The sequence below is a fragment of the Piliocolobus tephrosceles genome, chromosome 10, assembly GCF_002776525.5.
Source record: "Piliocolobus tephrosceles isolate RC106 chromosome 10, ASM277652v3, whole genome shotgun sequence".
Taxonomy (NCBI): Eukaryota; Metazoa; Chordata; class Mammalia; order Primates; family Cercopithecidae; genus Piliocolobus; species Piliocolobus tephrosceles.
This window is the reverse complement of record NC_045443.1, coordinates 88,353,672-88,367,706: the sequence shown is the minus strand read 5'-3', so window position 1 is coordinate 88,367,706 and position 14,035 is coordinate 88,353,672. Positions and strand designations below refer to the sequence as shown.

At 35.5% G+C, this 14,035-nt stretch overlaps 1 protein-coding gene across 2 annotated transcripts in view; it reads left to right on the top strand.

Annotated features, from left to right (window-relative positions):
• CCER1 (coiled-coil glutamate rich protein 1) overlaps positions 1–1,607 on the top strand; it is a 3,050-nt gene extending 1,443 nt beyond the window's left edge. Inside the window, exon 2 of one of the 2 annotated variants that reach the window (XM_026454599.1) lies at positions 31–1,607. In XM_026454599.1, the coding sequence (XP_026310384.1) occupies positions 31–315 (285 nt within the window). In that variant the 3' untranslated portion in view covers positions 316–1,607. Of the gene's footprint in view, positions 1–6 lie in introns of both variants that reach the window. The other variant, XM_026454598.1, reaches the window with a different exon arrangement.
• The last annotated feature ends 12,428 nt before the right edge of the window (positions 1,608–14,035 follow it).

The window sequence follows — 14,035 nt, the reverse complement described above, 5'->3', positions numbered from 1 at the left end:
GAAGAGGTCGAAGATGAGGAGGAGGAAGAGGTCGAAGATGAGGAGGAGGAAGAGGTCGAAGAGGCTGAATATGTGGAGGAGGAGGAGGAGGAGGAGGAGGAAGAGGAGGAGCTGGAAGGGGAAGAGGAGGTCCTGGAGGAGAACGAGCAGAGAGGGGAAGAATTTCATTTGCCTCTGGAAATGCCTTTATCAATCTTCGTAGAGGCTGAAGAAAAGAGAGAGAACTTTATAAGCTGCACTTTTTTAAACCCAGAGCAGATAATTCCCAAAGTGTCACAGGAATCCCTGTTCACTGCACAGGACTTTAACTGTTAGACATCAGAAAAGGGATTGAGGAAAGGGATGGAACTGATTTGAGGCTAAACTGGATTAGCAATTTATTAAAAACTGATTAAAAAGTGAGTTCCATTAATAAACAGATGTAAACACCTTCTTTGGCCATTATAAAATGCTTAAAATTTGATGCGTATGTGTATGACTATGGGTGGTGGGGGGGAGCTTTCAAATATAATTTTACTGGAACTGATTAAAGGCCAAGTATTTTATTACTACCATTAGAATATTTTCACTTGGTGTTTTCCCCTCTAGAAAACAGAGTTGCTGTTGTTTTTTTAAATCTGTAAATGCTGAAAAAGCGTTTGTTTTTGAAACAAATTTATACAACTTAGCCACTTAATGAGCTTGGCATGAAGAGATAGTTTGTTACATGCATAAGAAAGCACATTCTAACGCTACTGAATGTTCACCAGTGCTCTTAACATAACTGAAGCCATTTTCAATCCCTGTATTTTTTTTCAACAGTATTTTATCTCCTAGATTTTTCCACCATCAGAGTTCATTTTTGAGGGTTGTATTTTGTTAACCCCATTTGCAGTCTCTTGTGGCATCGCTTATTGATATTCCTTGTTCCACAGTGCTATGGATCTTCCTCAGAAGAACATGAAATTGCTTCTGTGGAACTGGTTATCTGCCATGGCCTCAACAATCCATAATCCAGTCATGGAGAGGATTCCCCATGGTCAGAAGTCAACTTGCACATCTAGTTAAAGTCCAAGGTAACTGCAAACAATGGAACATAGCTTAGGTTTTGAAGCCTCTTTATTGGATAGAGTCTTTATCCTAAGTTCTGAGGAGCCATAAAAAATGTTTTGCAGAATGGATTTTTTAGAGAAAAAGATTATTGACCTTTTGGGGGTGGAATATCTTATTTCATTTTTCAATTTGTCTTTGTTATAAAGGAGAGTAAAAGATGTGTAAGCATGAGTCTGTGTGAGCTGGTTTCTGATGTCTAAACAGCAATTACTTATGGAGAATACATCATTCAAATTAACAGCTTTTGTTCAAACATTTTTAGGAAGTAATAATACATTTCTTCCCGGACAGTTGATAAAAGTTCCATCCATAGCATATTTCCAGAATATCCCTAGATGATGAATTTAAACCTGCCTTCTCAGAAATTACATCTTTTGACTTTGAACCACAAGTTAGCATTTATTTGTTGAAGAGAAGAATGTGTGGTGATGTTTTACCTGAATGTTGATTGCAACTGATATATTGCAGTTTTCAAGGTGATAAACTTAAGTTATTAAACAATAAAAAGTATTAAATAAAAGTACCTTGCCTCTCATTTCTCATTATTTAAATATCACAGATCCATGCAGCAATGCTTCAGTGGTCAAAAGGATGAATAGAAGAAAGGGGCAAAAACAGGAATTTTAAAATTACACCAAACATTCCAAATTGCAGTGGTGAATAACCAAAACTCTTAAGAAATGTTTACTTTCTACAAGATGCAATTACTGAATGACCTATAAAAGTAAAAGTAGCCATCCCTATGTGTTTTCCTGTTCTAATACATATATGCAGAGGGAAATCAAGAATCCAGCTCCTGAAGCTACGTAATAAATCCATGCAAGTCATAGCCCATAAATACTTTACTCACGACACTTAATCAAAAGGTCACACTTAGGTATGTTCTCACTGGAGAAGATTTTTCATTTAGGATTGAATTTATTCACAATCCCATCTGGACGTTTCTCCATTTCTTCCTGCAAAATATTTAAAATTTAAGAATTCCCCACGTATTAATAGCCTTCATATGCAAAGGTGTTATTCACTAGTTATTTTAAGGGACGTAAACATGTGCAATGCCTCAGGAGTCTACATTCTTGCTCATGAACCGTTATTCAACAAATATTGAACTACTGGGGGCCAAGCACTGTGAACAGTGATAAGAATACAATGGTGAATAAGCAAAACCCCATTCTGACATTGTTATTGTTCAGTAGAAAAGTCAGACATTAAATGAGCTAGATGGATTGCTCATTGCAAGTGGTCTGAAGGAAATGTACCACTATAAAGACATAGATCACTAGCTAACCCAGGAGTAAGGCCGAGGCTGTTTATTGTGGGCAGAGGGACCCCTAAGTCTAAAGGCCAAGAGCTGAGAGGAGCTTGATGCCTTTGAGGAACTGAGGATAGAAAGACCAGCATGTCTGGAAGCAATGGCCAATGACAAGTGAGAGAAGGATGCAGAAACCATATTATCTACTCACTTTTATGCCATCCATATCTTCTGAAATAGACACCAGCAAAACATAATGAGAGGAGAAAACTATTAGTCATTGATGATTCTCTACCTGATCTTATTTTTCTTTTAATAATTAGCCAGATACTGTGATGCTTGCTTTACTAATCCTGACGGGTAATATGAAATAATTAACCCATGTTAGGGGCTGAAGGGATTGGTCATCCAGGAACACCCACCATTCTAACCACCCGCTATCATGTAATGAGGGGGATCTTAGGGTTTCCTGCTCAGCACGATTGGAGCACCACAGTTCTCAACTCCCATGGAGAGCCTCTTGCACAGTTTATTCAATACAACTTGATGATCCCGTAGCCTTTACAGTGTTCCTATGGCTCTGAAAAACCCAGTCTTTAGTTTTAGAGGTATGTGTACACTTGAAGAGAAAAATACAATTTTCCAAAATAGATTCACTATTATTAAAATCATTTCAAACTTTATTGGGTGAACACAGTGAGGATGAAGTGCCTGTTAGGCATTTCTTTCAAGAATGGAGCGGTTTTGCCAATTGTCAGAAAGATAATATTATAAATCATAAAACATGATTATAGGGCTTGGACTTGCTAAGCATCTTTGCTGTCTATTTTGAGGTTTTGTTTCTCACATAGAGATTCTGGCATTTTCATCTTCTAGAGACTGACAGCATTTCTTAATTTGTCTTCATTACTTTGTCTCTACAGTAACTTAGAGGAATTTTGTTTTCCATGAAAATATTAGCCCTCTAAAGATGCTAAGTACACTTCAAATCTAGAGATCAACTCTGAACTCTGAGTATGATTTTATAAAATTTTAGAACATCCTTATTTGAGGAAGACAGTATTTGTAACGTATTTAGTTCCATTAAGATAAATGTAAGAGGTGAAATGACCAATCTCCTCCAGCTAACACCAAATCTACAGATCTGGGATATAAATGATACATCTCCCGTAGGTGACCTTGGATTAAGGGAATTGATAAGACTAAAAAAAAGTCCTTGAATTATATTTTGCTTTTAGCAGCATAATAAAATGATACATGCAGCCATGTTTTGTATTCAATAAGGTTTATGTTAATGTAAAACAACTGAAAATTACTCAATGTTGTCAAATCACTTTGGCCTTGATTATCTATTTATTAAAATCAAAATCAGAATGTGACTGTCTTAGCTGTTTCAGTAGCTAAGTAGCAGTTTTCTTTATTTAGTTTTAGTTAATTAGTGGAATACACTCCATTGTCAAGGTCAGCTAATGGAAGAGAAGAAAAGATTTGGATGTGGCATGGGAAGGCCTGGATGTGTGTTGTCCTGCTGCCTAAGTGACCTGCGGTGGTAGCCACTTGTCTTGGGTTTCTGTTTCCTCAGTATTAGTGATTATACTTTATCACTTAGGTGTATTGTGAAGACAAAATACTCAATATTTAAGAAGAATGTGATTATACTTTATCACTTAGGTGTATTGTGAAGACAAAATACTCAATATTTAAGAAGAATTGTATTATAACTGCAAAACACTGTTGACCGTTATATGTTAAACTACATTTTATAAAGTTATCTCACATAATTTCTGAACATTAGTTCAGTCTAAATTTATTAGCAAGGCCCAGAATATCTCATAGCAATTCTATCAGGCTGACATATCAGATATTTTAGTTGTTATTAATATCACAGAACTAAGTATGAACCAACTTGTTCTTGAAATGTAGTTTTGGCTTCTGGTAAAATAGTGTGTAAATGGACGCTTCACATGGTCTACTGCCATGATATTTAAAGTGTGGTCTATGAACCAGCAGCACTGACACCCAGGTGTTAGATCCATTGCAGAAGCCTCACAGGAATTTAATGATTAAGACTATGGTTTATGCATTCAAAACTGTCATTCTTTACTTGCGTGACCTCAGGGTTGTTACTGAAATTTTGACATCTCATTTTCCTCATCTGTAGTACCTACCTCATGGATGAAATTAGATTGTAAAGACTAAGTGAGATGATAGTTACCAAGCACTCCGAACAGTGACATTCAATACTTCCTAGTTATAATGAGTATTCAGTAAATGCACAAATGAGGTCATAGACATATTATTTGGTGTCTAAAAGTTACTTGTTAGTGATGCAGGCAACTACAAATGTAAAATCTCCCAAAATAACAAAATGATTCATTAACTCTGTCCTATTTCCCCCTAGTATAACTAATCAGATGCATTACCTTTGAGCTGCAGATACTATTATGCACACTATATGAGAACTAGTTAAATCTCTAGAGTTGAACTCTTTCCCAAGATAATATTCTCTACCCTTTATCTCCCCTCTGTGCCTGCCCTTGCCCCAGGTCAATGATGTTCCCTTTTACAGTTGACGTTAATGCTCTAATGGTTGGTGCTAAGAATTACCCGTCCTTTTCCATAGAAGCAATAGATAGTTGAATGTATACTTTCAAAATCAAAATCAATGCAACTGTAATACTTGAAAAAAAATTTCTGTGGGTTAATAGTTTATATAAGTGATATGATGACAATCTAACACAGGAATATTTTATGATATTTTATGTGTATGTATAACAATATACACATTTGGTGGAAAAAAATTGCCTGAATGGGATAAGTTGTTATAAATGTTGCTTTGTTGCTTCTCATCTATAAAGTAAAATCAAAATTTTACTTTAGAAAAATGTTCGTAAGAATTTATAGGTAACTTTATAGGTGCATAAGATAACTGGATATCATTCCTAATATTACCACTTTATTGAAGGTTCTGTTTTATACTACACTTAAAGTTAAGCTCATTGTAGATTAAGATGCAGATACAGATATATGAAAATACCAAACAATATTTAATGCCTGTTGTAAGTCACTTATGTAGAACAGTTAAACTATCAGAATGTAGACGTTAGATTTCAAAACACATTTGAATACATGCAAGGTAGTTAACATACAGTATCACATTTAAACATATAACTACCCTATGAACTAATGCTTTATCTCCCTCTTTATAGATAAAATACCTGAAAATCAAAGGAAATTGTTTCAGGACCCAAGTCCTCTATTTTAGTTAAAAGCTGTAGGTACACTGTGTTACTTGAACATACTGTTGTTTTATTTCAAACAACCTATCTAGAAACAAAACTTCCTTTAATAAATTTGACCTGAGTCCAAGGAGGGTAGGCACCTAGAGAAGAGATACTTAAATCCCTGTTTCAATTATAATTCTTATGCTAGCACACACAAATGTAAAGAGCGTGATATGCAAGGTGTAATTCACCCTTGCCAGGCCACTGGGCTGGAATCAGCCATCCTAGAGTATAGGTGGATTTTTTTGTGGTCAGGAGGAATTAGAAGAGAGTTATTTGGAGGATCAAGACACTGAGGAATATACTGCTTGAAAAGTGCTTGTATTGGTTTGAGCCCAGAGAGCGGGGCCAACAAACAACACAACACAAGGCGATGTGGCGCAACATGCTGTATTTTATTTATTTTATTTTATATTTATTTTATTTTTTATTGTATTGTATTGTATTGTGTTTTTTTTGAGACAGAGTCTCGCTCTTTTGCCCAGGCTGGACTGCATTGGCGCTATCTCAGCTCACTGCAAGCTCCGCCTCCTGGGTTCACATCATTCCCCTGCCTCAGCCTCCTGAGTAGCTGGGACTACAGGCGCCCGCCACCCCGCCCAGCTAATTTTTTGTATTTTTAGTAGAGACGGGGTTTCACCCTGTTAGCCAGGATGGTCTCAATCTCCTGACCTCCTTATCTGCTCCACTCGGCCTCCCAAAGTGCTGGGATTACAGGCCTGAGCCACCGCGCCCAGCCCAACATGCTGTTTTAATAAGAGCCTGGATGCAGGCAGGCTGAGGCCTAAAATGGCCTCAGCCCCAAGTGAGGATGGGACAGGGTTTTTATAGTCCTCTGTAAACAGGAAGTGTGGCAGTCTGATGTGACTGCTAGGTAGTACCCAGATATCCTCTTTCTTAATCTTCAGGGGTACATGTCTTCTGGCCAGGGTAGGTGTTTTCCGGGCAGCTCTCTTCCTGCTTTTGCTATCTTGCTGATGCAGGCTGCTAGCCCAGGTGGTCTTGTGTCTTGAGACTGGGCCTGAGAAGGGAGGAGTTATTCTTTCCCTTAAGCTTTCAGGCTCTGGGGAGAATCTTTCACTGCTCTACCTACATATTGCTGCATGGTAAGATGATGTAGTAGTTCTGCTACAAGGGGCAGGGTAGGAGGCAGGGAGGGAGTGTTTGAGACAAATGTATTCCTGAAACAAACTACATTTAAATACTTCTCTGGCATTGCCTCAAATCAAGCATACTTTCATTTCAAAATAAATCAGTCAAGATGGGTATAACAAGTGCAGAAATTAACTTTTATGTGTCAACCATTTTAGAAAATACGCTTACATATAAATACTTGTATAAACAGAGGTACATAGCAGAGTTTCTCTAACAGAAAAATCCTATATTCTGAAGGATTCCCAAGGGGAGTGACTGACAATTGCCCTCCTTGAATAATGGGCAGTTAAAGGATACTACATAATAGAACTAAAATATTCTCTGTAACTATGAACACTCGGTCCTAATGCCTTACAATTTTGAGCCCCTAGTGACTTTTTTTTTTTTGAGACAGAGTCTCACTCTGTCGCCCAGGCTGGAGTGCAGTGGCGCAATCTCGGCTCACTGCAAGCTCCACCTCCCGGGTTCACGCCATTTTCCTGCCTCAGCCTCCCGAGTAGCTGAGACTACAGATGCCTGCCACCACGCCCGGCTAAGTTTTTGTATTTTTAGTAGAGACGGGGTTTCACCGTGTTAGCCAGGATGGTCTTGATCTCCTGACCCTCGTGATCCGCCCGCCTTGGCCTCCCAAAGTGCTGGGATTACAGGCGTGAGCCCCCGCGCCCAGCCCAGCCCCTAGTGACTTTTGACAACGTGCTAGGGTCATTTCTCCACGGCAGATGCTATAATATCCTAGTGGGTCTACCTTAGTCTGACAAAATTATTTCTAACATGTAGACCATGCATGTATTTCTAACTCTGGTTTCCACCTACTAGAGTATCAATAATTATCTCAATTGTTGTAAAATTTAACATACAAACAATAGCTTTAAATCAAAAGCTTGTAGACTTTGTATGTTAAAAGGTCATCAGCTCAAATCTTTTATTCCTCCCTTCTTTTTACACTGAAAATATATTGTTTTCTATATGAAGATCACATGCAGAACTGTTTTTTACAATTTAAAATACGTGGTCCTATTTCTCGCAATAAGAAGTTCTAGTTTTAATTAAAAAAACAAAAGAAAAAAAAGTCTGACCCAGTGCAGTGGCTCATGCCTGTAATCCCAGCACTTTGAGATCGTTTGAGCCCAGGAGTTCGAGACCAACAGGGGCAACGTGGAGAAACCCATCCCCATCAAAAAAAGTAGTATTTGTTATCTGAGGCATGGTGGCCCATTTCTGTGGCCTCAGCTACTTGGAAGGCTGAGGTGGAAGGATGGCTTGAACCCAGGAGATGGAGGTTGCAGTGAGCAGAGAAGGAGCCACTGCACTCCAGCATGGGTGACATAGCAAGACGCTTACCTTGAAACAAAAAAAAAAAAAAAAAAAGGAAGGCTTTTGCTTTTGACCACTAATTCCACCAACTGGTCCTAGTTTTTGCACTATAGGAAAATAAACAAAGGTATTGTATTTCAGACCTCAAAGGACTTGGCTGTACTTGGACTATCTTTTGGAGAAGCTCCCCTATTTATTTATACCATTGTTCGTTTTACATACGTTTTGACTTACCGTCTTTCTAGGCTGCTTGCTTCATTCTAAATCTTTTTCTTTTTCTTTTTTGGATGTTGCTTTTAGAATGGTTATTCTCAACTTAAGACACTAGTCACATACTATCCATGCACTCTTCTCATGAGCTGGACATTATATTTCTATTCAGCTATTAAGCTTGTGCTGCTTAAATTCAGTACTGTGATTTCAATAAATAAATGCAATGCAATATTTAGTGAAGCATAGACAGTACCAAGAGTTGTAATAAAATGTTAATGATTAATGCATGTTCTTTTACTTTTCGATTTCTTTCAAATTCTATTGGTGATATTTTATTATCCTGGGAAGGTTATTTTGAGTAAACTTTTAACACCTAAGACTAGAAATCCACATTTCTCTTTAAAAATTTAGATTTGACATTAACTGGCATTTTTAGCTGTTATTTAAGTTATTAATATTGGCATCTTCTGATGGTTTCAGATGGCATTTGAAATTTTTATAATGATTGATAGTTCTGTTACCATGCATTATTTGTGTATCCTCTCCTATGAATATATTTAGATTTTTAGCATGTCATTTTTGGTCCTAGTAATTTAAGACTCTTAACAAGTGTTAATTTACCATTTCTCACAAAAATTTCTATTAGACTAGACATTTCATATGACATTTATCATTAAATAGTACTACCAAAAGCAGACTTTTAATGCTGCCATATATAATTACAGTTCTTATTTTTTCTTGATTTTTTATTGATTGCAGAATTTCCTTGAACTGGGAGATTATAATATAGGATGGCAAGCTGAGGTCAAGACTAAGTGGCTCTATATGTTCCCCTGGCAACCCCCAGTGAATTTTTCCAAAATCAATGTTCATCTTTTTTTAAAAAAGAATACTGAATATTTAATGTTTTCCCTTAGTCTTAAACAAATTTGTGAATTTTACATTGTTTCCTGAACAAATATTTAAATACAAAACAAATTTAATAAAATAGCTTACTTTTCTCTCCTTCATTGTCTATTTTGCCGTCTTATGTAGAACTTACGCTCTACAACTATTAATATAGAGCTGCCACCTAGTGGCAAAGGCAAAACGTTTACATGTAAGCTAATGATAGATGAGCTATTGTACTGTATTCACAGATGTATTTTTTGGAATACATAATACATTAATACAAATACAAAAAGAGTACTGTAATGGCATTATGACAAAGTGCTAAGAACATCTATCTATTAAGATAGATATTTACATTATTTATTTAAATATGCTGCTATATGGCTTGGTTTTTAAAAGTTAGTATCTTTTTGACCTACAAGACTAAGACATAAACATAAACTACCAAAGTGTGTGAAGGAAAGGGGGACAACATTGGCCCACAAAATTCCTTGTATGTCTATGGATTATTATTTTGATACAATTAGAACAACTTTATTCCATGAATCATATTTTATCTAAAGGTGTTTCTACAATACTTCTGTCTATTCAAAGTCTTTTTGACAGTAACATCACTAATTAACATTCACAATCTGTACTGACAGTGTATTTGTTTTCCTTTAAATACTGACAATAGACAATTATCAAATTTGAAATTGCTAAACTAAATAATGCTTAACACTTTAATCCCGAGAAGTAAAAATGAGAGTATGTATCCATTGACCTGGTAGTAAAAGCAGGACTTGTGATAGTCACCTCCTGGGACTCAAACACGGTGTAATCTGTTAATGGTCATGGCCACTAATTAGAGTACATCTTGTTAGGGAAAGAAATAAACTTGCTTGTTTGTTGCTCTGGCACCCAGAAGATAATTAATATTTTTATTGCTGCCAGATTCCCAGCTCTTTCCAGCTGCTATTTAGGTCTAGTGGGAGCACAAATCAATGCTACGAGTGGGCTCTGCCTTAGCCTGAGATGTAGTTTCTGCATTTGCAACTGCCTTAGTGATGCATTCATCAGTTACTCCACAGTACTTCTAGAAAGAGGTACTCTGTACTTCTTGCTTTGTACTTCCTTAACACTTCACTTTATTGATACTTCCATTATCCTTTCTAAATTATCGTTAATTGCCTGTGGTTCTCTTCTGTCTAGAAAAGGCTATAGGGCAAGGAATTGATCATCTTTCTAGTTCCAGTGCACAATCTTGTACATAAGAAGCTCTTAATACATAATTTCAATATTAAAAAAGAATAAAATAGAAATAAATCTATGAAGTGATCTATGATTCTTAGGTAGTTCCAACAGAGAAGCATAATGACTTATCCATGTGTGTACTAAAACCTACTTCATTAGGAAAGCAGAAGAAAGAGTAAGTAGAGACTCAGCCACATCTCTTGTACTCTAAACTGTGTGGTATAATAGCCCTGTCCTCATGCATAGATTTGCACAGGAATTGAACGCAAAATTTTGTAATGTAACAAGAAGCTCTTGGTTCCAACTTGCTGGGCCACAGAATCACCATGAGTATAAACCATCTTGAAAATGCTCATGGCAATGTTCCTGTTTCTAAAAGGCACATGAAAATATATTTTCAGATTATTTTAATTTTAAAATTTAGAGTACCTGGTGAAGCTTAATGTAGCAACACTTATTTTATTCTGTTTCACTTTGCTGAGTGCTTACCTTGTGTAGAAGCTGTATTAAGCACATATGCTTAGTTTAGCAGTGAGAAAGCCAATGTTAAGAGCTCTTGACCAACTTACCCAAGATCCCACAGCTAATAGGTGACAGAGGTTGGAAGCCACATAGTCTGTTTCCTTATACCATTAAGTCCACTCTGAAATGGAGGGGAGTGTGATGAAATCTTAGATTAAGTTCAGATTATTCAAGGACATAACTTTGAGTCAATAGCCAAAGCCGAACTTTTGCAGTCATACCGCATATTGTAATGCTGTCCTGGAAAAAGTGCTGAGTCTCAGTAATTGATGTCCAAAAGTTCTGTGATAAATTATTTATGTGATGAGATGTTTCAAAGAGAGTAAAAAAGCAGAGTGCAAAACTGTGCTAGACTATTCACATCATTAAACGGTTCCCTGGTCCCTTTTCCGTTTCTTCTGAGGTGAAAGTATAAAGCTCACTCTGATTGCAGAATTCTTAATTCTCTAAATTAGGAATCAGCCTTTACTAATGGAAGTGGGTGAAAATGGAAAACTACTAGCTACTGTCAGGAGAAGAGCCCAAGAACTGCTATATGGCAGTCACAATTAGGAAAAAAATAAAATACAGTATAAAAGCAAAGTAATAACCACTATCTGGAGGTCAGTCGAAAGAAAATGGATATAATGAAGAATGAAAATTAAAAGTTGAAAAGATTAGCCATGAAAGTATGGGGAATTTCAGGGTAGACAAAAATTTAAATAGACAATATGGATTAGATTTAGTAGGAAATAAGAACTTGTCTAAGAACACTATTACAGGTAAGATATTAAACTCCTATTTCACTAAAAGTACCATCAGATTCAGCCAGAAGTAAAGGAAAAGACAGAGTTTAAATGTTGGTATACCATTCAGTTGCAAACTGAAGATAGTTAGTGCTTCTTGAATTTAGCATAGCTAAGGAATGTTACAGTTGGATTGCCAAATAATTTAAATGATTTTAATAAGCAGGGATAAAATACCAAGTTTACTTATCCAGGTATATAAATTCATCTTAGTTCATCAAAGAATCTTTTCTATTCCATGATCAAATATACTACTGATTTCTAAAATTTTATATCTATATATAGATATACACACTATATATACATATTGTATATGTATACATACATATATAATATGTTGTGTGTATATATACACACTAAATAATTGCATACATATAATTTCATATGACAAAACAATTTCCTTTGGTGTACCACTAGCTCTTGATTATCTATCAAGATGATTATGGCAGGGATAATCTCAAAAGGGATAGAATAATTTATATTTACCTTTACCTTACAAAGATTAACTATGCCTTCTACAGTAGACTCATTTTTGTGTGTATATGAGAGGGTTATAAATTCCATAAACATATACTTAAAGCAGGGGACAGGCCTAATTTGAGGGTCTATTTATTCATTCATTCACCCATTGTGTCTCATGTCCCTTCTAAATGTTAGGCATTCTTCTAAATGCTATAGATACACCTAGGAGTTATATTCAAATTGTTTAACTACTGGTTCTACGGGCACCAAGTAATCAGAACAGACACTGCTCAAATAGCACCTCAGGAATAATTGTATATAAAAATACTCAATGTCACCAAGAAGTTTTCCACTTAATGGGGAAGATTGAGTTAACAAGCAGTCACTAGACAGTTTGACAACTGTTCTAATAATTGTAAACATAGTATACATAAAACTTTTTCAAATAATCCCTGAAGTTTTTTTCCCTATGAGACTCTTGCCTACTTTATAATCTTGATGCATTAAAATTTATGATCCAAAAGTATCTAATTAACCAAAAATTTTCTTCAGAGCATGTGATTTAATTTAAAATTACATTTTGACTTTTTAGAAAGTTGACTTTTGATATTAGTAGCTTGTTTTTATAAAACAAAACATAAATTTTTCATGGTTGCTAAAGCATCCATTTCAACTTAAAGATAGGTTGCATTCTTTCAGGTTCCCATATCTGCAATATAGCATGTAAAGATTATAACATGGATCATATTTTATGTTAAATGTGCTTTCAGAAAATGCAGTGATTCTCTAAGACATTTATCAAAAACATCAGAAATTGAAGTAAAGAAAAATAATCCATTTTTACTTGAATGAACCAACTAAATTATTTCCCACTTTACTTGCTCTCATTTGGAGATCTAGCTATAAATTCTCAGAAACAAATAAATGAGTTCAAGGAGAAACACCTTTGTTAATTTCTGAGGCTTAATTCAGATAGAAATTCTTTTACATCTAAGAATCTTAACATTTGTACTAATTAAAACTATTTTAATAGTAAAAATTACCAAAAATATGTTTTGTACTCATAATCAAATGGATATCTATTTTGTAAAAAATCTATATTCTACAATCTCTCTGGATATGGAGAAAGTCATTAAAATCAAGCCCTAATGAATAAACAAAAGCTACATGCAGTTCTATGTTAGTTAGAAATAACAATAAAATTGTGCCCAAGCACACTTTCTAGGTCTACAAGGTAGTCTATTTTTCCTAGGTGGCCCACCACATTTGCTGAAATATGACACAGTTTTGCATTTTTTTTTCCTTAAATACATACGCCATTAGATAATACGCAGCTTATGTGGTGCATTGCAGATGTTGCATTAGCTCTTGTTAATTTCCCCTAGGTGGCGATCTTTTCAAAGAAGCTGTACAGGCACTTCCATCAAAGAAAATTGAGTTAATATAAATGTATATATACCCCACTCTTGCTATTAATAATACTACCTTCATCTACACAGAAGGAAAAACACAATTTTTTGGTGGGGACACAATATAAATTTAAAGCCTCTTCTCAAAAATTTTACAAAACTGGATGTATAGATGTTATCTACTTTAAGAACTTAAATACATGTTAGCGAAAAGATATTTCAAAAACATTAGTTCTGGGATATTGGTTAATTATGGATGTAGCATGATAAATCATACTCAAATTGTAGTTTCTGGGCTCATTGCTTACAGCTTTTTTCCTAAAACCCCAACATTGTTATTTAATGAAATAACAATGGGTTTCATCCATCTCTTTAGAGTGATAGTTGTTGTTGCTGTTTTTCATGCTGCCCATAGCTGCTCTT